We start from the raw sequence: 23,851 nt of genomic DNA on the forward strand, positions 1-23,851 counted from the left end.
CAGCAGGAGACACAGAAAAAAACAAATAGTAAAATGTGATATCTAAATCCAACCATATCAAGTTTTATTAAATAATTAAATGTTAATAGACTACGATTCCAGTTAAAGGAGAGATATTGTCAGAATGGATAAAAAAGCAAAATCCTATGGAAACAGCCAAGTATCCATCAACTGATAGGTGGATACAGTGGCAATTATATAGATATGTGTGTGTGCACACGTACACATATGTATAATGGAATATTACTCAGCCATAAAAAAGAATAAAATCTTGCCATTTGCAACAACATGGATGGGAGCTAGAGAGTATTATCCTAAGTGAAATTGGTCAGAGAAAGACAAACACATGATTTCACTAATGTGGAATCAAAGTAACAAATGAGCAAAGGGGGATAAAAAAGGAGAGGCAAACCAAGAAACAGACTCGTAACTATAGAGAGCAAACTGATGGTTACCAGAAGCGAGGTGGATGGGAAGACAGGTTAAATAGCTGATGGGGATTAAGGAGTGCATTTGTATCGAAGTGTTGAATCACTCTGAGTTTTTGGTTGTGAGTTCAAGCCCCACATTGGGCATAGAATTTACATCATCATCATCATTTTTAAATAAATAAATTGTAAAAGGTAAATTGACAGTAAATGGATAGGAAAGATATCAACAGTGCAAACAACAAGCCTAAGAGTGCTGGAGTAGCTATATTAATATTGGACAAAGTAGACTTCAGTGCTCCTGGGTGGCTCAGTGGGTTGAGTGTCCGACTCTTGATTTTGGCTCAGGTCATGATTTCAAGGTTCCTGAGATCAAGCCCCACGTAATGCTGTGCAATGACAGGGCCAAGGAGGCTTGGGATTCTCTGCTCTCTCTCTGCTTGCTCACAAGAGTGGAGTCTCTTTCAAAATAAACAAACATTTAAAAAAAAAAAGACTTCAGGGGGCGCCTGGATGGCTTAGTCAGTTGAGCGTCCGACTTCGGCTCAGGTCATGATCTCACAGCTCGTGGGTTCGAGCCCCGTGTCAGGCTCTGTGCGATGGCTTGGAGCCTGGAGCCTGGAGCCTGGAGCCTGGAGCCTGGAGCCTGGAGCCTGCTTTGGACTCTGTGTCTCCTCTCTCTGCCCCTCCCCCATATGTGTTCTATCAAAATTGAATAAATGTAAAAAATAAATAAAATAAATAAATAAATGACTTCAAGATAAAGAGCGTTATCAAAGATAAAGGAGGACAACTCACAATGATAAAAGGGTCAATTTATCAGGAAGGCAAAGCAATCTCGAGCATACAGGTACCTAAAAAGAGGGACAGGAAGAGCATATATAAATAGACTGCAGGGTTGAGAAAATCAGAGAAAGAAGGCTATCATAGCAGGAGCAGAAGGGACTCGGGTGTGACCTGAGGCTAAGCAATGGGTGAGGACAGACTACACAGGATATTATGAACCAAGTGAAGACCTTCTATCTTTATCACAAGAATAGTAAAGGGTTTTATGTAGAGAGGTAAAGTCATACAACTTGAATAAATCTACAGTGTGGTCAAGTGACTGGAGTTGGGTCAGATTAAATGGGAGGCTGCAGCAAGGGGATGGGAACTAGTCAGCAGGCTCTCCTAAGAGTTGGGACTTCAGGAGCGCCTGGGTGACTCAGTCAGTTAAGTGTCCGACTTCAGCTCAGGTCATGATCTTGTGGTTTTTGAGTTCAAGCCCCGCATTGGGCTCTGTGCTGACAGCTCAGAGCCTGGAGCCTGCTTCAGATTCTGTCTTTCTCTATCTCTCTCTCTGCCCCTCCCCCTCTCACACTCTGTCTCTCTCAAAAATGAATAAAAGTTAAAAAATTGAAAAAAGAAAGAAAATTTGTTTAAAAAAAAAGAAAAGAGTTGGGACATCAGATGACAGTAGCTAGGACCAAGATGGTGGTGATTAGAGGTAGAGAGAGGGGAAATATAAAGGGCTATTTAGGAGGGCTACTCAACAGGGCTTTTATTGAAGTGTTAGATGGAATGACAGAGTGAGGTTGTCAAGAAAGAATATCACCCAGATTTCTGGGATGGTAATATCTCTTAAAATAGTATAAGCAGGGGTGCCTGGGTGGCTCAGTCAGTTAAGCGTCCGACTTCAGCCCAGGTCACGATCTCGTGGTCCGTGAGTTCGAGCCCTGCGTCGGGCTCTGGGCTGATGGCTCAGAGCCTGGAGCCTGCTTCTGATTCTGTGTCTCCCTCTCTCTCTGCCCCTCCCCCGTTCATGCTCTGTCTCTGTCTCAAAAATAAATAAACGTTAAAAAAAAAAAATTTTTTTTTAAAATAGTATAAGCAGTGTTGGGGGGGAGGGGGAAGGGCTGGAAAGAAGAGGAGCAGATCACAAGTTTTGTTTTGTTTTGTTTCTATATGGGGAGAGAGAGAGAGCAGGGGAGGGGGTAGAGAGAAAAGGAGAGAAAATCCCAAGCAGGTTCTGTGGTGTCAGCACAGAGCCCAATGAGGGACTCAAACCCACCAACTGTGACATCTTTTCCTGAGCCGAAATCAAGAGTCGATGCTTAACCTGACTGGGCCACCCGGGCACCCCCACAAGTTTAGTTTTAAACATAAGTTTGCGGTAGCAAACAGAACAAAATGTTTTTATAGGCACTTAAATATACAAGTCTAGAGTGCAGAGAAGTCTTGGCTGGCATTGTAAAGTTTGAGTTGTCTGAATATAGGTAGTTCCCGAGACCTGCAATGGCTGAGATAACCTATGGAGAGGGTAAAGTGAGAAAAGACAAGAATCTAGGACAGACCCCACAGAAAATCTAGTATTGATTTAATGGCTGGGTAAGAGAGGAAAAGACTTCAAGGAGACAGAGATGGCACAGGCCAGAGAAGAGAAAAGGAAACCGAGAGTGCTTTACCTCAGAAGCTGAGAAGACATTGCTTCACCAACAGAGAGCTCAATAGGAGTAAGTGCTACTGGGAACGTGGCTATCACTTGTGACCTCAGTGAGGCGTGTCTCAGTGGAACGACGAAGGCAAAAGAAGCCAGACTGGAAGGAGCAGAGGAAGAAGTATGCAGTGAAGGAGACAGCACACGGGATGCTTTTGGAAAAGTTTGGAGAAAGAGGAGAGAAATGGGACAACGGAGCCATGAGGTAGAGGGAGATCTAAGATGGGTGGGTCTTGTGCATGTTTTCACAGCACCAGAAAAAATCCACCAAAGGAAGTGGTTGAAGATAACAGAAAAAAAGGGAGAGATGGCTGATGGCTTGAGGTTCCTGAGAAAACAGAAAGGGACACCTAGGACCTCCTTAGCCAAGACCCAAAAGACAAAAATCTAGTACCAGACCAACTGGGGATGTACAGAGGAGGCTCTAGATAGACACACTGTTTATACATTGACTTGTGTACCCCAAAAGATATGTCAGTCCTAAACCCTACACCTGGGATTATGGCATTATTTGGAAATAGGGTCTTTGCAGTTATAATTAAGGTCACAACAAAGTAGGGTAGGCCCTAATCCAATATGGCTGGTGTCCTTATAGGAGAAAAGACGTAGAGGGAAGAAAGGCAGAGTAGAGCTAGGGGCTATAACACGGCAATGCCTGAGGCTACTAAAAGCTGGACAAGGCAAAGAACTATCCTCCCCTAGAGGCTTCTAGGTGTGACCCCACCAAGAGGAGGATTCCCAACCTCCAAGAGAATAAATGTCCAGTTTTAAGCCATCCAGTCTGTGATATGTTGTGAGGGGAGCCCTAGGAAACTAAACACACCAGTAGGGAAGGTAGGTGGGGAAGCTCTGCTCTATCCCTCACAGCAAGACTATCCTCCAACATCAGGACACAGGAGAGGAAACCACTGTAGAGTCTACAATAGCTGAGAAAAGCAGCATCACTTGGCTCTATGTAAGTGGACACCCCGGCTGTCCCCCATCCCGCACCACAGAAATAGGGGCTGATTAATTTAGATCTCCTCTGAGTAAGGTGTCACATGATGTCTGTGTGAGAAAAAAAAAGTCGGGGGGGGGATCCCCCATTGCAGCCCATTGCAGCCAAAATGCCACTAGCCTCCTGAAGAGGGCCAAAGGAGGAGCCAAACTGACTTAAGGGATGCAAGACTCCCCTAAAAGGCAACCTAGCACTTCCTCTACCCTCACCAATGTCTCCAACACCAGGGCCACATTTGCATCAAAGCCGCATCTGAAACTCAGCTCTTTACCTCCACCCTCATCTACATTGCTATTAATATTTACCCCATCCAAACCACACCTGCAGGCCATCAATCAGTAACTATGGGGACCCACAAGAAATCAAAGAATAGGAGCTCAACACAAAACAGCAAGTCCTTCACACCTGTACACAGTAGCAGGCAAAAAGAGTACAAAAGAAAATCATGGCAATAATACTACCACTCCCTGGCCATTAAGTAGCACATTCATGTTGATCTTCATAAACCAGTGGCTTAGGCAGGATAGGTCCTCATTTTATAAGGTGAGAACTTGAGGCCAAAAGGTGGACAGAAGTGAAATGCTTAAGTGGCCACGTGAGGACCAGGTCCTGGTAGGGGCAATGTGTTCCCCAAGACAATGACATCTTTGAGAACAGTGTGGTTCCAACAAACCTAAATTGGAAGGAATCCAGGCTCCCTTTTCTGTGAAATGGACATATCTCCACCGACCTCACATGCCTGTTGTAAAGAATAGGTGACAATCACGTCAGACACTCAGCAGGGTAACACTTGAATCATTTGTATGGCCAGCAAGTATAGGCCCAAATCATACACATGACCAGGTACTCAGTAACTTGCCAATGAACTGGATGGAAATATCCACCAAGGATGATGTGTTGAACACATGCAGTTCTCAAAGGTGTGGATTCCCCATGATGAAAGCCCTCCCCCTACCCATAAGTGCCCTAGTAAGGCAGTCCCTCCCCATTTTAAAGTGGGAGAGTCTTTGATTCAAATTGTATCTAAATATACTTAGCATTTACTCCACTCTTATCTAAATAATTGTATCCATTAATTCACATTCAAACCACATTCAAATGTATGTCATCTTCCAATATCAAACACCTGGATGTAACTCTCAGAAATTCTGTAAGAAAACTGCCTGAGAAAAACACTTGAACTTTTAGATTTGCATAATCATAAAGGAGAAAAGAGGACTTGAGGTGTCCAGTAGTTTATCCCACCCAAAATTTTATTGAAGCCAGCCTCAAAAGGTAGTTTTGCCTTTAGAGCCCCCAGTGCTCAGGTAGGTCACAATCCCATGCAGTTCTTACACTGTGATCACATCTCCAGTAAACTCTTCCTGTAAATCATATTTTTCACTTAGCGCTGAATCTGCCTCCCACTGTGCTAGGTGACTTGAGGGCAGAGAACATAACACAAGTCATGGTTTCTGTCCTCTGAAGTTAACCGGCCAGTGAAGTGATTCACACTTACCCCCTAACCTGACCCTTTTTGTTTATCATTCTACCCCACACCTAATTACATCCCCGACCCCATGCTAGGCACACACCTATAGGAAGGAGTGTTGTGCAATTTCTACCAAATGAATTGCTAATCCATAAAGAAAAACTTCCCAGGTCATAGGGATAAATTGGGTATAGGAAAAATCAAAGTGACACTGCACATCATCATTCTTTCTGCCTGGAAAAGAAGGGAGAGAGACTGGGAGTTTCTCTTTGTTGTTGGTAATGGTGGCAATTTTGTCCATTTGTTTTAGGTCAATTACTGGGAAAAAGAGAGGCTAACCTGCTATTTTGAGCCAAGTAAACAAATGTCCCTGGGTCCACCTCTGAAAATGTTGTCTGAAAGTTAACCTCTGTTAATCTCTCTCAGCCTCCACCCTTTTTATTTTCAGGAGGATTACTCATTCCCACTTCTTCCAAGGAGCCTAGCCAACCTTCCAAGCAATTCTGGTGATTAACCACCACTAAAGTAGCCCAGGAGGAGGTGAACAACAGGTAACAAAGGCAAGATTTAAAGCACGGGACAGGTAGTATAAACCACAGCTCCACAGGCCCTTTTAGTAAACCAGTTCAAGCCTGAAGTCAAAGGGTGAATGGGTAAGGGAGTCTGAATATTCACTACACTTGGCAATCAAGTAATTCTAGATATCCATCATATGTATCACTAAAGACAGCACAAAAATGTCACTTTGAGGTCCTCCAGCAACAGGACCTACCATCATAGCTGAACAGTGTCCAAGAAATCTGAGTGTTTTCCACATTCCTCTCATTTCTTTTGACCAATTTGTCACCAACTGCCAATTCTTCTTCTCCAGTCCTATTTAAAGCCCTGATCAGTGGGGCTCTTTTTACTTCATGCTTTGGTTACTACAGCCACCTCCCTCGCAGCCTCCCCGACTCCCACCAGATTTATTAGGCATGAGCTAGTGAGATAAATCCGACAGCAGGACCATGTGAGCTCCTCACCAACCACCCCCCCACCCCCACCTGCCAGGACTCCAAGCGATCTTCAGAGGCACTAACCCTCTCTTCCCGGGTACCTCAATACTCATCCCACCTTCAGCTTTTTCTTATGAAAGGGTGCAACCTGTCCCCATTCATTCACATCCTGCCCCTCACACCCTGCTCCCTCCACTGAAACCTCCAAGCATTCCAATCCTCTCTTTTCTGAACTCATGCAGCATTTTTAGCCTCCCTATATATAGATAATAGTTTTACAGCATGGGCTCAGAAGTCCAGCTCCCAACTCCATCATTATGCAGCTAACTGACCTCAAGCAAGTTAAGTAAGCCCACCTCCCACCCAGTGCCTCAGTTTCTTCATCTATAAGAAGATTAACAATACCCACCTCAGAGGGGTTTGTGAGGCTGGCATAAAACCAAATCTGTAAAGCACTCAGGATAACCAACACAGTCAACACTAGCTATCATGATATAATGTGGTACTTTATACACCCCACTGAATATATGGATTATTCCTCGATTTTAAAATAAATTCATACACCCGTCATTTTCAAATGTTTTATGTGGGTCAGTGAACCAGACATTAATTTCTTTTTTTTAAATATTTATTGGAGATTATTTATTTGAGAGAGACAGATACAGTGTGCGTGGGGGAGAGGCAGAGAGAAGAGGAGATAGAGAATCCCAAGCAGGCTCCATCCACACTGTCAGCACGGAGCCCGGTGTGGGGTCCGAACTCACAAACCATGAGATCATGACCTGAGCCAAAGCCAAGAGTCGGATGGATGCTTAACTGACTGAGCCTCCCAGGAGCCCCCAGACGTTAATTTCTTGAGCAGTGCTATTCAGTGTGGTCCATAGCTGTTACTGGCCCTCAAAAAGAAAGATGCAAAAACTAAAAGTGTTTGCAAAATTTTACAGCAATTTGACATTGCCTCTACATTCAAGCTGTATTTTTCTAGTAATTCACTTTAATCATATTTCTATCAGTCTGCAACAGATTGAAAATTAATTAAAAAAAAAAAACTGGTCCCTCAACACAGATATTTTGAGAAGCACTGTTCTAGAGGGGACAGAAGCAGACTTCTATTTCTTTTCTACACCCCCACATCACCTAGCACAGTGGGAGGTATATATCAAGTACTAAGTAAATGAAAATATAATTTCAAAAACATTTTGATTACTTAATAATGACTTAAAAGCAGATTTCATGTGAGTAGTCAAAATGTAAATAGTATCTCCAATTCATAAAGAATCTTTTTTTCAAGAGGGAGTTGACATTTAGTCTAAAACTGACCAAGGAGTAAAAACAGCTCTGACCCCGAAAGTATTTTCCATACTGCCAACACAGCACTGTGTGAAGCTTTAAAAGAAAAAGAAAAAGAAAAACAAAAACGGGTGCCTGGATGTTTCGGTCAGTTGAGCATCCGACTCTTGATTTTGGCTCAGGTCATGATCCCAGGGTTTTGGGATAGAGCCCCGCATGGGGCTCCGGGCGTGGAGCCTGCTTGGAATTCTATCTCCCCCACTCTGCCCCTACCCTGCTCGCACATGCTCACATGCTCATTCCCTCTCTAAAAAAATAAATAAAATAGAATAAATAAACAAAAACAAAAACAACTGAGTAATGTCAATATTAATCTTCCTCACAGAACTCAGGAGAAAGGTAAATTATTTAGCAGTGCCTTGGACATAATTTTGATAGGGCCTCCATGCTTCTACGTAAACCAGTATCTTAGCAAAAAAATCCCAATGACACTTCAGACAAAATACATTTTTATTAGTTCTTCACTGTTGCCAATGCCTCAAATGGTCCTAATCTCAACAACCTCATTAGATTAATCCATGAATGAAATGGCTGGAAGAGGAAAGCAGCAAATTCTACCAAATTTTAATTGACAATAAGGCAGCATTTGCATAGCTAAACTGTGGCATGCTGGATGTGGGTTGAAGGCTAAGTTTGTTCCTGCTGAGGAAAATCTTCGCACATTAAAACTGACTCTGAAAATGCCTGTAGAAAATTCAGGATAAACAGCAAGCCCCAGATAAATCCTGCCTCCTTTCCTTTCTCAGAGGCAGTAATCTGTAACACCACGCATAAGGTGTCCCTCCCCTTGGGACCTCAATCCCCTGGCCCCAGGACAAAGTCCGTCTCACTCAGCAGATACCCCTCTCTCTCCCATAGTTTCAAGATCTACTTCTCTCTCAATCTCCCAAAAAAATCTATAGGCATGTTCAGCTTATTGACTGAATATACTCTCACCTTAGTGAACTATTTGCAATTGACCTGAAGATCATGTCCTATTTCCCATCTCTGTGCCTTTCCTCATACCATCTGCCCAGAAGGCCTTGTCATCCGGAAAACACCCCCATTCCTTGAAGACTTCTAATCCCTCACAAAAACTGACCCCTCCCTCATTTGTTGCCACCACCCCACTAAAACTTTCAGTGACTTTGCCACCCAGTGTACAGGAGTATCACCCCTCCAAAGTCCCTCAAGGGTAGAAACCATGTCTTATACTTCCTGGTATCCCCATGCCCTGTACCAGGCTTCTAATAACCATTGGCTGAATAATGACTGGTTGCCAGATCCTGTCAAGACATAGGTATTTAACTTTTACCATACACCAGACCCTCTCCTGACTTCTGGAGATCGGGGGGGTGAAACGGACATGGTCCCTGCTTCACGGAACTTCTACTGGTTGGGAGACAGAGCAGATAAGAAATAAATCAAACACAAATGGCATTGAGTGTTGAGGAGAAAACAAGCACTTCTCAGTGATGAAGAGAATAAGGCAACCAGACAGCAGAAAGCACATGTGCAAAGGTCCTAAGGCGAGAAACTGCTAAACTAAGAGGCCACCAACATAGCTGGAACCTCACCCTATGTTACCTCTCCCCTTGGGCCACCCATCACCCCATACCCATCTCCTTAACAAGTGCCCTCTTCAGGATGTACAGCCCCGAAAAGTTCCATCCTAAGCCCGCTTCTCCATCTCTGCACACTCAACAGTAATCACAGCCATGACTTGAAATATCTACACACATTAACACACCCAAATCCGTAATTCCAACTTCAGCTACTATACATTTCAACCTGGAATCCCAAGAGTTCTCTCAAACTGAAAACATTCAGAAATGCTCTCATTCTCTCCACTCCCACCTTCACCACCCTTGGAAAAAAAATAAACAAGTTCTTTTGTTTCCTATGGCATGATGGCTTCGGGACCACCATCGATCGACTTACCCAACTGTGTGAGCCAGTGGACTCCAGGTTCAAGTCCTCTGTGGTTCCCAAGAACTTCCCAACTACACATCCACGTGAGGCCTACTCTCCTTCATATCTTTCAACACAACATATTATAAGAGACTGAATGGAGAACTAGATTTGAGAATCTAGATATTAAAGAGATTTGCAAAAACGTAAAACAATGCCACAGTAACAAGTTATTGTTCATAAAAAACATTTTAACAAGATGCTGGTTTATTATTGCAGTTAAATGGATATATATTTTTAAAATTTTTCAGTTTTAATTTCTAATAAAGTAAATTTCAAGATATATCCTACATAAACAAAAGCTCTATGGGATTCTCAATAATGTTTAAGATTATAAAGGGACCCTAAGATCAGAAAGTGTGGGAACCACTAATCTAAGCTAAAAATGCTGATATATTCTTGTACTCCTCTCTTTTACCTCACACATCCACTTTATCAATTCTGCCACCGAAATAATCTCTTAAATCCTCTCCTCCTTCTTCTCAAGCCCTGTTGGCCAAAAAAACAGACCCCTAAAGGATATCCACATCAAATCCCAGAACCTGTAAATGTTACCTTATTTTGGAAAAGGGTCTTTACAGATGTAATTATGTTAAAGATCTTGAGATGAGATCATCCAGGATTACCCAGGTAGGCCCTGAATGCAGCAACAAGTGTCCATATAAGGCACACCCAACAAAGAGACACACACAGAAAAGGCCACGTGAAGCTGGAGGCGGAAATCAGACTGAGATGTCCACAAAGAAGCCAAGAACACTGGGGCCAAGAGAGACTAGAAGAGGAAAGGGAGGATCTTCCCCTAGAGCCTCCAGAGGGAGCGCAACCCCACCAACACTCCCTTTGGACTCGTGGCCTCCAGAGCTGCGAGAGAATACATTTCCATTATTTTAAGCCACCTGGTCTGTGGAAACTTGTTATGGAAGCTGCAAGAAAATAATACATCCACCCCCAGACATGGAATGTCAGTGACCACCTGGCTACTCAGTCTTGTTGCCTCAATAAGACCCTCAGAGCCACTGTCCCCTCAAACTGCAAACATTAGTCATCTCAGTCTCATCCGTTTAACTTCACACCCTGGAACGGCACCTCACCACCTCCGCTATAATATCCAAACGCCTTAACACAGCAAAGGCCCCCGTAACTTGATCTCACCTTTCTCTCCCACTCCAACCCAGCTTCCCCCAGCATATCCCACACCACGCCTCAGGCCCAAAGCCCACAGCCCATCCCACATTCCTTCTGGCCTTTTGCACAAGCTGCTCCTTCTACCCCAAAATTAATTTTCTTCCACATCCTCAGCCCCATCCACTCCTACACATCCTTCAAGTCCCAGACTCAAAAATCTCCTATAGTAGGTCCCATCAAAAAAAAAAAAAAAAAAAAAAGAGTCACTCCCACCTGTTTCCACAGGACTTTGTACATTCCTCTCAAAGAGTATCTGAAACACTGTATTCCTGAGTTACAGGTCTATCACTTCCTGTAGACCAGGGTTTCTCAGCCTTGGAACTACTGACATTTAAGGCCAGATAATCCTTGGTGGGGGCAAAGTATTAGAGAAGGTCACAAACAATCCTGGCTTCTACCTACTAGATGTCAGTAGCAGCATGTATATATATATATATGCACTTGGCCACACAGAGTTATAAAACCCAAAGTTCTGCAGACACTGCCAATTTCCCCTAGGGGAAGGGAGAATCACTCTCAAATGAAAACCACTACCCTATACTGAAGTCTTTGGGGGTCCAGGACCAATGCTCCTACCATTTGTTTATTGTCCCATTTACTCATAGAAAAAAGTTTGAGTCCTAGGTAGGGGCCAGGTGCTGTGTTCAAAGCCGGGGACATAGAAAAGAAGTTTTAGGCCCTACCCTCCCGGCTGGCAAAGGGCCTACAAAGTGCTCAATAATAATGGCTCAATTTGTTTGGCATGCATATATATACAGCAACGCTTCCCTGAAAACATGGAAAATAAAACCGAGAGGGTGAAATTCTCCTCAAGGCCACAGCAGGTCATAACTAAGGGGGGATCCATTTATATAGAACACAAGTGTGCTCCCTGGAAGCAGGCAACTGGTACACCTGTCTATATCTCTGAGAGAGCTTACCCAGAAATAAGAGTATCTCAGCCAAGAACACGCAGAGCCCATCAATGCCAATGCCAGAGCCGTCTATACCAGAGGCCATAGATACGCTGGGAACCTTCCACCAAAAAACACAGAGTGCCTGAACTCCCAGAGTATTCTTCTCTCTGCCCAGAGACCCCAATAAAGATTCTGGCAAGCTCTAAGATCAAATGGTGAACTAAACAGTCCCCAGCTCTCACAGAGATACTAGGTGCCCCCAAATGCAGAGTAATTTTCATTGCCAGGACAACGTGAGGGTGTTTACCAGAAGCGAAGACTGTGTACCTAAGGGAGGCCAAGAAAAGTTGCAAGAACAAATCAGGGCACACAAGTGCTTGGCCCAGATCTGCCTTAACAAGTCACTTTAACCTCCCTGGGACTCAATTTCCTTTTCTATTAAATGAGAGCAACCCATCTCTAAGTTCCCTTCTAGCCTAAACATGTTTCCCCCAAAAATGCTATAGATCCATAGAATCTTTCCCTCCAAACAAAAGAGGTCAGGGCTCTTCCTTCTGCCTAAACACTTTCTGACACAGATGGAAATAAATGAAGAAGCCATTTCCATTTCCTCTAAGCTTCTGATAGGCATGGGGCAAAACTTACTGCCTAACAGACAAGACACAGGCGCTCTCTGTCTAAGCCAGAGAGTAGGAGAGTTTGGGGATGTGCATTCTCTGGAGAGAGAGAAAATAAATAATAAACAAACAAAAGGAAGGGCTCACACTGTGATTATTCCAGGTGCCAATATATAAATGAAAACTACCATGACAACATGAGAATGCTTTTAGCTGCAGCAAATTGACAACTGGTCCATAATGGTTTGATTGATTACTTAACAAGTCCAGGGAGAGGTGGTCCTAAAGTCAGTTCAGTAGCTTCACAATTTCATAAAGCCACTCAACTGCCCCCTCATGTGTTGGCTTTTCATTCCTAGGCTTGTTGCCTCATGGTCACAAGACAGATGCCCTAGCTCCAACAATCATACCCTTTAATTACTTTCCCAAAGATAGAAAACTAAGGAACTATCGGAGCATTAAGAGAGGTCAGCTCCTCCTGTGCCTACACTTTTTTCAGTGAGAAAAAAATTCTTCTCCAGAAGTCCTAAGGTAGATTTCCATTAACTCTCCTTAGCCAAAATTAAGTCATATGCTCACTCCAAGCTGCAAGACAGGTTAGGTAAGTAAATGAGGGTCTGGCTTTGAAAAAAAATTTGTAGGTAGCAGATAAGGGAATCCCAGGATGAGAATAATCATCAAGTAGTCAACAAAGTGCCAAGCACAAACACACCCAAATAGTATGCTGATAAATGTTTAACAACTACCTTTAAAAAATGGAGAGGTGGGAGGGGTACCTGGGTGGCTCAGTTGGTTAAGTGTCCAACTTCGGCTAAGGCCAATCTCAAGATTCTGAGTTCGAGCCCCGCATCTGGCTCTGTGCTGACAGCTGAGATCCTGGACCCTGCTTCGTATTCTCTCTGCCCCTCCCCCGCTTGTGCGTGCACACGCGTGTATGCTCTCTCTCTCAAAGAATAACATTAAAGAAACAAAAAAAAAAACAAAACAAAACACCTAACTTGTAACATTTGCCCATTTCCTTGGTGTAAATACTCCCATTATGCCAGAGTTCAAGTTACCAATATATGAACCAGCTAATCAAAGTCCTAACATTTTATCATCAGTTGGTACGTGCCTGCTCCAGCACACCGCACTGAATTTATACCTCAACAGTTGGTAACAATTTAAGTTTAGGATGCTCCTTCACATTTTTTTAAGGTTAATTTTTGAGAGACAGCACAAGCATAAGAGGGGCAGAGACAGTGCGGGGGGGACGGAGGATCTGAAGTGGGCTCTGCGGGGACAGCTGAGAGCCTGATGTGGGCTCAAACTCATGAACTTTGTGAGATGACCTGAGCCGAAGTTGGATGCTCAACCAACTGTGCCACCCAGGTGCCCCATGCTCCTTCACATTTAAAACAATGTACATGTACATGAGGGGTGCCTGGGTGGCTCAGTCAGTTCAGCGTCCCAATCTTGAATTGGGCTCAGGTCATGATCTCATGGTTTGTGAGATGGAGCCCTGAGTCCGGCTGTGCAATGACAGCATGGGACCTGCTTGGGATTCATTCTCCCTCTCTCCTCGCGTCTCTCTCTCAATAAACAAACTTCAAAAAAAAATAGGAGCGTCTAGGTGGCTCAGTAGGTTAAGCATCCTACTTTGCTCAGGTCATGATCTTGTGGTTCATGAGTTCAAGTTCTGTCCCAGGCTCTGTGCTGTCAGTTCAGAGTCTGGAGCCTGCTTCAGATTCTGTGTCTCCCTCTTTCTCTGCCCCTCCTCTGCTCACATTCTGTCTTGCTCGCTCTCTTAAAAAGAGACAAACATTTTTTAAAAGTTTTAAATAAAAAATGAATGAATAAAACAATCTAGACGATTAGGGATTCTCCCCAAATCATAGGTGAGGAAAATGACACAGCAATCCAAATCACACAGTTCAAGTGGTGGACAGAGCTGGAATGCTCACGCAAACAGCCCTAACCCCAACCTCACCACGCTTTTGGTGACATCAGATGTGTACATATATAAATCTACACCCTCCCAGACCCCTCTGCCTACGCATCAGCTGAAGGAGTTCTATCTTAATTTGGAACCAACAACAAAGACCCACTCCTGTAAACCCAACCAAAGTTACCTAATTACTAAGTCATTTCCTCCAATGACAACAGCAGTACACATTTATCTTTACAGTTTGGAATAAATATTAGTACAAAAAGAAAATAATCACCTCTAATCCCATCCTTGAGAGATAACAACTATTTGCCCGTGGGTGATAATCCTTCTATATTATGTAGACATAAATTTTTAGGTAGAAATCATGCTATTTTGTAATATAATGACATTTTTCTTTATTATGTAAATTTCCCAAAACAGAGAGAATAATATAATGAACTTTCTTCTCACCATCGCCAGCTTCAGACATTATCTAAAGACAATTAGAAGTCAAGTGTTTCCATGTTCCCTTCTCAGGGAGGAATGTGTAGGAGGTAGGCACCTCCCTCCACACTGCCCTTGGACTTCTTCCCTCCACGTGGCTTTCCCCACTCACACCCTGAGGTCAGCTTTTCCCCAGGCTAAGTCAACTAGCTCCTTTCACCGCTGCTCAGAGAACACTGCTAAGGAGAACTTTAATCGTGTTCATTCTTACAGACCCCTTCAACTTCTCTACTTCCTTCCTAGTCTGTCAAGAAGCCTCACAAGTGGGATTCAGAACTTCATTAAAGGAGAAGTGCAGAAGAAATACATCACAATTATTGGGAGTTTCCACTTCCACTTACTCCCTCCTGCTTCTGCTTTGTTTTCACGTGTATATGCACACACCTACAAAAGGCACCTGCTCAACTACAATCCTAGGACTCTGTTCATCCTCATCCTCTCCTACCTAGTGCTCACCCAACAGTTTGCCTTCCAGACCTCACTTTGTGGTCCTTGAACTTCACATGTCATCACCACAGTCACCAGCCTAAGTGAAAAACCCGACAGGCTAACAATGGACAGTGGCTGCACCAGAAATTATGGTTTTACATGAGTCCCTAAAGAGCCCAGCTTAGAGTCCAGGCCCACAGTCAAACATAAAACTCCGCTGCCCCGAACAAGGTCAAAGAACATCCTCGTGGACAAAGCAAGACCTGCTCCCCTATGCCCCAGTTTAGCCAAGTGCACACAGGAGGGGGCTGTGGATACTTCAAGGGCAAGGCAGGGCATTCCACTCTGCTATAAACCGTGTACAGCAGATAGGAAACAAGCCTATGCTGGAAACCATGGTCATTAAAACAGAACTTTGGAGGTGGAGGAGGGTAGTGGCTAAACTCATTCTCACTATTTTCTATCAAAAGGTATTAATACTTCAAGTGGTATATTTGTCTAAAGATTCTAAGACATGAAATAGTGGGAAGCAGGTAGTAAATGAGGGGGTCTGGTTTACAACATTTTCTACAGATAAACACACAAACTAAAGCAACTGTTCTCAAACAATATATTTAGGAATCACCTGGAAAGCTTGTTTAAAACGCAAATTCCTCAGCTTCCTTCCCAGAAATCCTGACTCAGCAAGTCTTAGGTGGGGCATTATATCTGCATGTTTAACAAGCATCTTTGACGATTCTGCTGCAGGTGTTAGCAGACACTGAGAAATGACAGCCACATGGGTTCCTACTCTTTGGCCACAAAGTTTGGGTAGCAAAACTTCTGTAAGTAGCAGGAAGCAGCAGGGCCTCTGGCCCAGTGTTTCCTACACTGATTCTGGCCTAAGAGTCTCATGAGACCAGAGTTAAACATACAGATATTCCTCCCAGAACACTGGTATTCAGGGAGGTCTATGATGGGGCCATGCAGGCAACCAATTAATCTCAGGAGGAAGCTTTTCCCCTAACCTTCTCTTATGGTCCCCCAGGCAACTGGTCAACCTGTCCTCTCTTCCTAGGCAACTTCATCAACATCCTCCCTCTCATAGATTATAAAGAAACAAATTTTCACCTCCCCTCACCCCCACCTCCCCAGCTGTCTTTACAATAACCACTTAATGTGTTTTAAGAGTTTTACATGCTAACAAGCAAGCAGGGTTTGCCAAAATAAAACAAGCATTGGGGCAGTTAGATGTTATAAATACAACTGCTTGTTAAGAGTTCTTTCTGGGGAGCCTGGGTGGCTCAGTCAGTTAAGCGTCCGACTTCGGCTCAGGTCATGATCTCACAGCCATGAGCTCGAGCCCCGCGTCGGGCTCTGTGCTGACAGCTCGGAGTCTCAAGCCTGCTTCAGATTCTGTGTCTCCCTCTCTCTCTGCCCCTCCCCTGTTCATGCTCTGTCTCTGTCTCAAAAATAAATAAACGTTAAAAAAAAAAAAAAAAAAAAAGAATTCTTTCTGCATTTTATTAATTTCTGCAAGAACTATTTACTAAGCACCTAGTCTAATGCCAGGCACTATGCAGCTCAAAACTGTAAACGTCACAGACAAAACTCCACTCTCATGTAGTCTACTTCTCATGTGGAAGACCATGGAGAAAATCAGCAACCATTTCAGACAGTAACCAGCACTGCAAAACCTATTAACACAAGATAATGGGCTAGCAAGGATGAGCAAAGATGGGTTACAAGGAAGGAGTCTCTAAGAGCCAAATGACAGGAAACACGATTGCAGGGGCAGTCAGGGACAGGAACATAGACACAAAAGACTTGAGCCTGTTGGAAGGAGAGAGCCCACCCATGTGGTCCCACTGCACAGCCAAGGGGAGAATGAGCAAGTCAGGAAGGGGTGACTCAAGGCCTAGAGGCCAGATCTCAAAGGGCAGGGTCTTATGGATACTGTAAATACGCAGGAAGTCCTGGGATCCTTTAAAAAGGGAGAGGTAATCCCAATAGTAGTGGCCTGAACTGTGCACTATGTGCCAGACATGGTTCAAATCTCATTTTATCTTTCCAACAACCCCATGTAGTAGGAACAAACATGAAACCCATTCCACAAATGAGACTGGAGTCAAAAAGGTAGTAAGTGACGAAGCCAGAACTCAAAGCCAGGTGGTTTAGCTACCGGCAGTGGTTGCAGAAGTGAGCAAGGACCAGATGGTAGGGCCTTGAAGGCCTAGGTAAGGAGTCTGTGTTTTATTCCAAGCGTAATGGAAAGCCATTGGAGGGGGACTGAGACTTCCTGACTTGTCTTTGATCCAAGAAAGGACACAACTTCTGAGAAAAGCCCACCAGACCCCGGCTGAGCCGGCTGCTAAACCAAACTCCCACAACGTTAGCCATACCAGATGCCTAGTCCTGCCCTACCTGCATCAGGCAGAACTCTTTAGCCTCTGCAGAAGTGGATGTCATCGCTCTGGGTCAGGGTCCAGAGCAGGGACTGGACCAGCAGCCATCAGATCACCAGGCATCTTGTTGAGCCCTGGCTCAGAACTACAGGATCGGAAAAACCCAGCCATCAGTTTGTAACAAACCCCTACAGGTGATCAGGAGAGGTCAAGTTTGAGAATAGCTGTTCTGGGCTATCCACATGCAGACACCACCACCCACCTTCGTTAACTCCCTGCTCCTTCCCCAAGTTTTACTGTACTTGTCCTTGGGCAGTCTCTGCACTGCACACCAGACCGTTCCCACTGCACCCCAATCTCCCCTGCCGGGGGGCCTCTACGGGTCTTAATGCCTGGAAATCTCACGACTGACCCAAACTATTTTTCTCACTAATTTGACTTCCTGAAAACACTATTCAGCTGTTTCGACCTCTTCCACCCCAGGGTAAACTCCTCTTCCTTCATACTTCTAGGGTTTAATTTAGCTTTCGGCCTTGTCACCCCCAAGGTTAGGAGTCAAGGATAATTTCTCCGTTAAACTAGACTGTCCCTAACACCCCTCAATCACCAGATTTCCTCTTTTTATTCATTCATTCCCACTTTCATTCATACATTCCAAGAATTCATGCCCTCAGGATCCGAGGATCCTACACTAGGTGCCAGGTACTTTAGTGATGCTTAAAACAGCCCTCATCCGTGCCCTCAAGAAATTGACCCTTTAGTGGGGAATGGCAGCATACAAATAAATGCAAAATTACAAACTACATGCTTATACCAAAAAGGCCTCTGAGAAGGTCACTGGGCTGAGACCTGAAAGATGAAGAGGCAGACTCTGACCGTATTTGGGTGTCAAATCTATGCCAGACTCTAGTCCAAATTCTTTACGTGCCATTACCCATGTCATCTTCCAACAGCACTATGGAGTAGACAGCATATTCGCATCTCCACTCTACAAGAGGGGATATTGAGGCATGGGGAGAATATGGAGTCTGTAAATAGCAGAGCCAGGTTTCAAACCCAGCCAGACGGGCTCCAGAGCCTACCCTCCTAACCACAGGCTAAAGTGAGAAGAGCCGGGAGGAAGGGGCGGGGCAGGGGGGGGGAGGGGGTAGGAATGGATGGGCAGACAAGTGTCCAGGCAGACCGATCACCATGTGTATGAGCCCAGGAGCAGAGAAAAGTTAGCCTGAAGCAGAAAGGAAGTCGAGCATATTAGTGAAACTGGGGAGCAGATGGATTGGAAATATATTTGGAAACTGGACCAGACAAGATGTCCTGATAGATGAGTTATGGAGGATAAGGAAGAAAGGGAAATCAAGGATGACTCTCAGTTTTCCGATTCTGTCTCAAGGCTTGAGGACAATCGGTTTCCAAAAGACAAAGCACTATAACACAACACAGAATAAAGTCCTGTGGAGCGCTGATGCACAGGCAAGCTCTCAATCAAGCAGGTTAAAGCCTCCAGCTCTCCCCACCCAACCCTCCTTCTCCTTAGGGGACCTTCATTCAAGGGTTCCATCCTCTCTCCCAGGAGCTGTTCTCCAGAACACTACCACCACTCGTTAACAATAATAAAAGTTACAGCTATAGTAATGAGAATAGCTTCCACCAGGAGGAGGGTTTTTCTCACACAAATGTAGCCAGGGTTTTGAAGGTTTTCTGAATAGAACAATTATACTAATTTACAAATGAGAAGTTATGCAACTTGCCCAAGGCCACACAACTGCAAAGAGGCTGAACCGGAACCCAAATCCAGGTCTGCCCAAGTTGGAAGCCCATACTTCCTTCATTAAATCAGCACTTCCCACAGCGTGGCACACATATCTCTGATGGAACACAACAACGGTCTTAAATGCAGAGATAAACTTTTAGAAGTTTCAATAGTTATAAGGCTTGTTTTATTATGTACAATCATATATTGAATACCCAGCAAATAAAAATTTAATGTCTACATGTAACAATTTGATTACAAATTTTGCATTATATATGTATATGCGAATCCATGGCTTCATGCGTATTGCTGCCTAGAAAACAAAAAAGTTTCTTAAAAATTAAAGAAAATATTAGAATAAAAGTACAGGTGATACAGGGATAGGGTAAAAATCTTGAGTCAGTACATAAGTAACCGCAGCCTATGAAGCACTGTTCACCACACCACCACGCAAGAACAGCCAAGCACCTGTTCCATATTGTACTCACATTTGGCTACAGTCACATATAACTCTGACTCTGCTCCAGAGAGATGAAATATTGGCTGTCTTGGGGGAAAGGGAGTAATATCAGAACCACACAATTTAGCATAAATCATTAACACAATATCAGTCTTGACACAAGACTGGTTTGGTGGTCCAAATCCTCTGCTTGTCTATCATACACCTCGATTAAGTCAGGCAAACCTTCTTGGGCCTCAGTTTCACTTTGTCAAAACGAAGTTACATATAATAGACTCTAAGGTCACTTCCAGTTTTAGAATGCCATAAAATGTTGTAAAATCCTAATATCCAAAATTTTATTTTTTCAAGAATCACAGGGCCCCAATCCTAAATGAGCACTGACCTGAGGAATAAACACTTAACACGCCCACGTGGCATCCCAGACGACCAGGCCGTAACTAGAGAGATGCTATTAATTACACTGCCTTCTGGAAAATGTGGCCAGACATTAATTACAAGATGAGAAAGATCAGCCAATCAGTATGCCTGTCCCCACCAAAACGTTAAAAATTTCCTGGCACTGATCTTTTTTTAAGTTACTAATTTTCATTACAGTTGGTTCTTAGTGTCTGTTATTTGTAGTCCTTAACACTTAACTTTATTCGGGTGGGAGTAGCCCCCAGGGAGAACGGGGAGCGGAAGAATGGGCCACATCTCCTCAAACCATCGTTAGTGTTAAGCCTCAACTGAGAACCACCTGTAAAACCTTCCCAGCTTCAAACTGATTTACTCCACGGATTCTCAAACATACTTAATGTGCTTATGCCTCTAAAAGGAATTGCCACTCCTTATTTTTCAGAAACATTAACAGAAGTTTAACCAGAGCAAGCGTTCTTCCTTTATTACTGAAATAGATACATTTATCAAAAAGGAAGTCTTAAGGACCCCTCCTCGCCTTCTTTACAAAGCTGCTTCTGTGATGTCAGTGGGCCTCCAAACTTTTAATAGAGAGTTTTCAGATTCCCAGAAAGAAGTTCTGCAATGTGCTCACTTCGTTTTTAGCCAAAGAAAACAGAGGATGGGGTGGGCTGCAGCTGGCAAAGCCAGAAAGCACAGCTGGGTAGCAGGTGATCTTTAAAAAGAAAAAAGAAAAAAAAAAAAAAAAGGCAAATCCCTGGGCAAATTGTGTAGCCAAGGGTGATCATTATAACTGGAGAGTTGTTACATAATTACTTGTTAACTACTGACAAACACATAAATGGTTATAAAACGTCATGGTTACTCTAGACATTGAAGCTACTGTACCTAAGGCAAGAGTCAAGGTTTCTCCAATTGCGTTCAAATAAATAAGAAATCCCGGGACATATTTCCCTTCCAAGGTAACCCGTCTGCTTTTACGTATACAAAACAGCCTCCAGCAATTAAACCAATCTCCTCTAGGGACGAAAATCAGGTTCCCCTTGATATTGATTTTTTAAAGGGAAAAGAGGATACAGAAACAAGTACGTTCAAAGAGCTAAATATTTATCACCTCGATAAATATGACTTCCACTCCCAAGTGGAAAATTTGAACAGAAAAGGTCTCCCCCTCACGCCGCCCCCCCCCCTCCACCGTCCCTGCTCAGCTGGCGCAAAACGTAAGACCTGTGTCGGATGCGCTGCATTCCAACATTTTTCAAAAAGTTTACGCGGATTTACCGAAGCAGCGGGGAGAAAAATAAAGCAGGCAGAAGCGGGGGAGAGCAAGCAAGAGGGTTTCGGCAAGGAGGAACCCGGTGAAGCACCCAGCGGCGCCGTGCAAGGCCCGGTAACCGGGAAGCGACCCGGCACCCGGAGAGCGAGCGCCCCAGTGGAGCGCAGCGACTGACAGCCGCTGGGTCTCCGCCGCCCGAGGTCCCCCCAGCCCCTCAACCCGGCCCCCGCCGCCCGGCCCCCGTCCCCAGCCCTCCCCCCGCCGCGCCGGCGATGCCCGCTGGGCCAACTTGGCCCCGGGTCAGCGCTGCGGAGCACGGCCCCAGTTGCGGGGGAGGCCGCCGGCGCCCTTACCTCCTTCTGCTTGGGGTCCTGCGGGTAGACGTCGGGCGGCCCGAGCCGGGGGCGTTTCAGCGGTCTCTGCTCATAGCTGAGAAGCCCGAAGGCGGCCATGATCTCTCATGTTAACCGGCGAAATGAATGAGAGTTGGAGCTGGAGCAGCCGCCTCTGAGCACCAGGGAGCAGCACTTTGCAGACAGACTCCCTCTCTCCCCCTCCTCGCTCGCTCGCTGTGGCGCTGCAGGCAGGAATAAAGCAGGTTGGATGCTGCCGCTGCCCGGCACGCAGACACGCACTGATGGGGGCAGTCTTCGGCGGGCACCCGGCTGCGCTTCAGCCCCGGGACGCACTGCTCCGGTGGCGGCGGCGGAGCGGCTGGAGGTCCGCCCGGGTCTCCCGCGGCGCCTGCCTCCCGCCGCCCCCCCCACCCTGTCCCCAGGGGGAGGAGCAGCTGATGGGAACGTGTGACTTTTTTCACCAATGGACCCAAACCCACCCCAGCCGGACAAGGGGTGGGAGGTGGGGGAAGGGCACGGGAAAAAAAAAAAAAAAACTTTTCTTGGCGCCCAGGCGGGTGGCTCGAGTGCTCGCCCAACGTGAGGGTGGCCCTCCAGCCCCGGGAAGAGACTGCGGTGAAGCCCGCCCCCGCCCCTCTTCCACGGCAGGGATCCTTCCCGCGCCGCTACGCGCCCCGCAGACCCCACCACCTGGGCGCGGACCCGGCCGGGGCGGGGGGAGAGAGGCCTGGAGGGTTGGGGGAGGCAGGGATGCGGACTGGGGTAAGCGGCCGGTGCCTCCTAGACGCCTGCCGGGCTCCGGTGGCGCATCCGAGGCGCTGGTCCCCTCGGCCGCTCCGGGCAGACGCCGAGGCGCGCTGCTGGCGGTCGCGGCGGCTGGAGGGGGCCGTGCTCACGGTGGCGCGGGGCCGATTTAACCCTTTGCTGCCCCTCTAGGGGCTGGGGAAAAGGGGGAAGGAGGGAGGGCTGTGAGCGCCGACGGGGGCAGCCAGCCCGCGGGCGTCTCGGGCTCCTCCAGCCCGCCGCCACCCCCCGGCCGCAGCTCCTCCTCCCACCCACCCCACCCCCAACAGTTTACCTGTTGGTCCCCGGCTAGTGGGCAGGGGCCGGCGGCGGCGGCACTCCGGCGGCCACAGCCTCCATGATTCGGGCTGGGATGGGGGGACTGGACTGGTTTTTATTTGTGAGGTATCAGTCTCGTCCTGGCGAGCTCCGGGGACGCCGCGAAGTTTGCCACTGTCTGGGGGCGGCGGGCGACGCCGGCTCGCCGCCGCCGGCGTTCTCGCCCCCACGGCCCGGGAGCGCGAGCTTCCGAGTTGGCGGACGGCGGCGCGGCGGCCGCACTGAGCATGCCCAGCTCGGCGGCCGGACCGCGGAGGAGTTGGCTGCGAGCGCGCTCCGATCCGCCTCTCCGGGTTTTCGCAGCCGCAGAGCGCGCAGCCCGCGGGCCCCGGAGCCGGGGTTGGTCCTGGGGTGAAACTGGGCTAGGGAGGGGGTGCCCGCAGGACCCCTCTCCCGGCCGTGGGCCGCGCGGTCCGCCACGACCTCTCCCCGGGGTCGCTGTCCCCGTGGCCTGGGCCGGAAACCTCACCTGCGCCGGGCGTGTGGAGGGAGGGAGGCGATCCTCCAGGGGAGACCTTGGTCATCCAACCCGCCCGCGCTCCCCGCTCGCTTCGGGGCGTGGGCACGGAGATGCTGGGCTACCTGCCGCGAGCACTGCGAGACCGGAGCCGCGGGGGCGGGCCCGGCCGGTCCCGAGGGACCCCGCGGGAGGCGCGCCCGGAGGATGTGCCGGCACTTGTCCAAGAATGATGGCTGCCATTTATGGAGCCCTCCCTTCGTGCCAGGATCTTGACAGTTTAAAGGTCTCTGATCCTTAAAGAAAAAAGCAAAACCTTACAAGGTTTTACCGTACCCTTTTTGTAGATGGAGAAATTGAGTCAACGCAGTGAGGCCCGGTGACTTGTTCAAAGCCACAAAGCTATCTCTGCCTGATCCCAAGTTTCTGACCTGTTTCCC

At 46.4% G+C, this 23,851-nt stretch overlaps 1 protein-coding gene across 21 annotated transcripts in view; it reads right to left on the reverse strand.

The window, feature by feature from the left end:
- The window catches only part of MED12L (mediator complex subunit 12L), a 333,827-nt gene extending 310,729 nt beyond the window's left edge, over positions 1-23,098 (reverse strand). For 5 of the 21 annotated variants that reach the window (XM_042956815.1, XM_042956831.1, XM_042956818.1 and 2 more), the window contains exons 1-2: positions 22,911-23,095; positions 21,830-22,053 (exon numbers count right to left, since the gene is read on the reverse strand). In XM_042956815.1, the coding sequence (XP_042812749.1) occupies positions 21,830-21,928 (99 nt within the window). In that variant the 5' untranslated portion in view covers positions 21,929-22,053; positions 22,911-23,095. Of the gene's footprint in view, positions 1-4,574; positions 4,641-9,637; positions 9,787-21,829; positions 22,054-22,910 lie in introns of those variants that run through there. The other 16 variants (XM_042956814.1, XM_042956813.1, XM_042956832.1 and 13 more) reach the window with 10 other exon arrangements.
- Between the last annotated feature and the right edge of the window lie 753 nt (positions 23,099-23,851).

This window comes from Panthera tigris, chromosome C2 (assembly GCF_018350195.1).
Source record: "Panthera tigris isolate Pti1 chromosome C2, P.tigris_Pti1_mat1.1, whole genome shotgun sequence".
Lineage (NCBI taxonomy): Eukaryota > Metazoa > Chordata > Mammalia > Carnivora > Felidae > Panthera > Panthera tigris.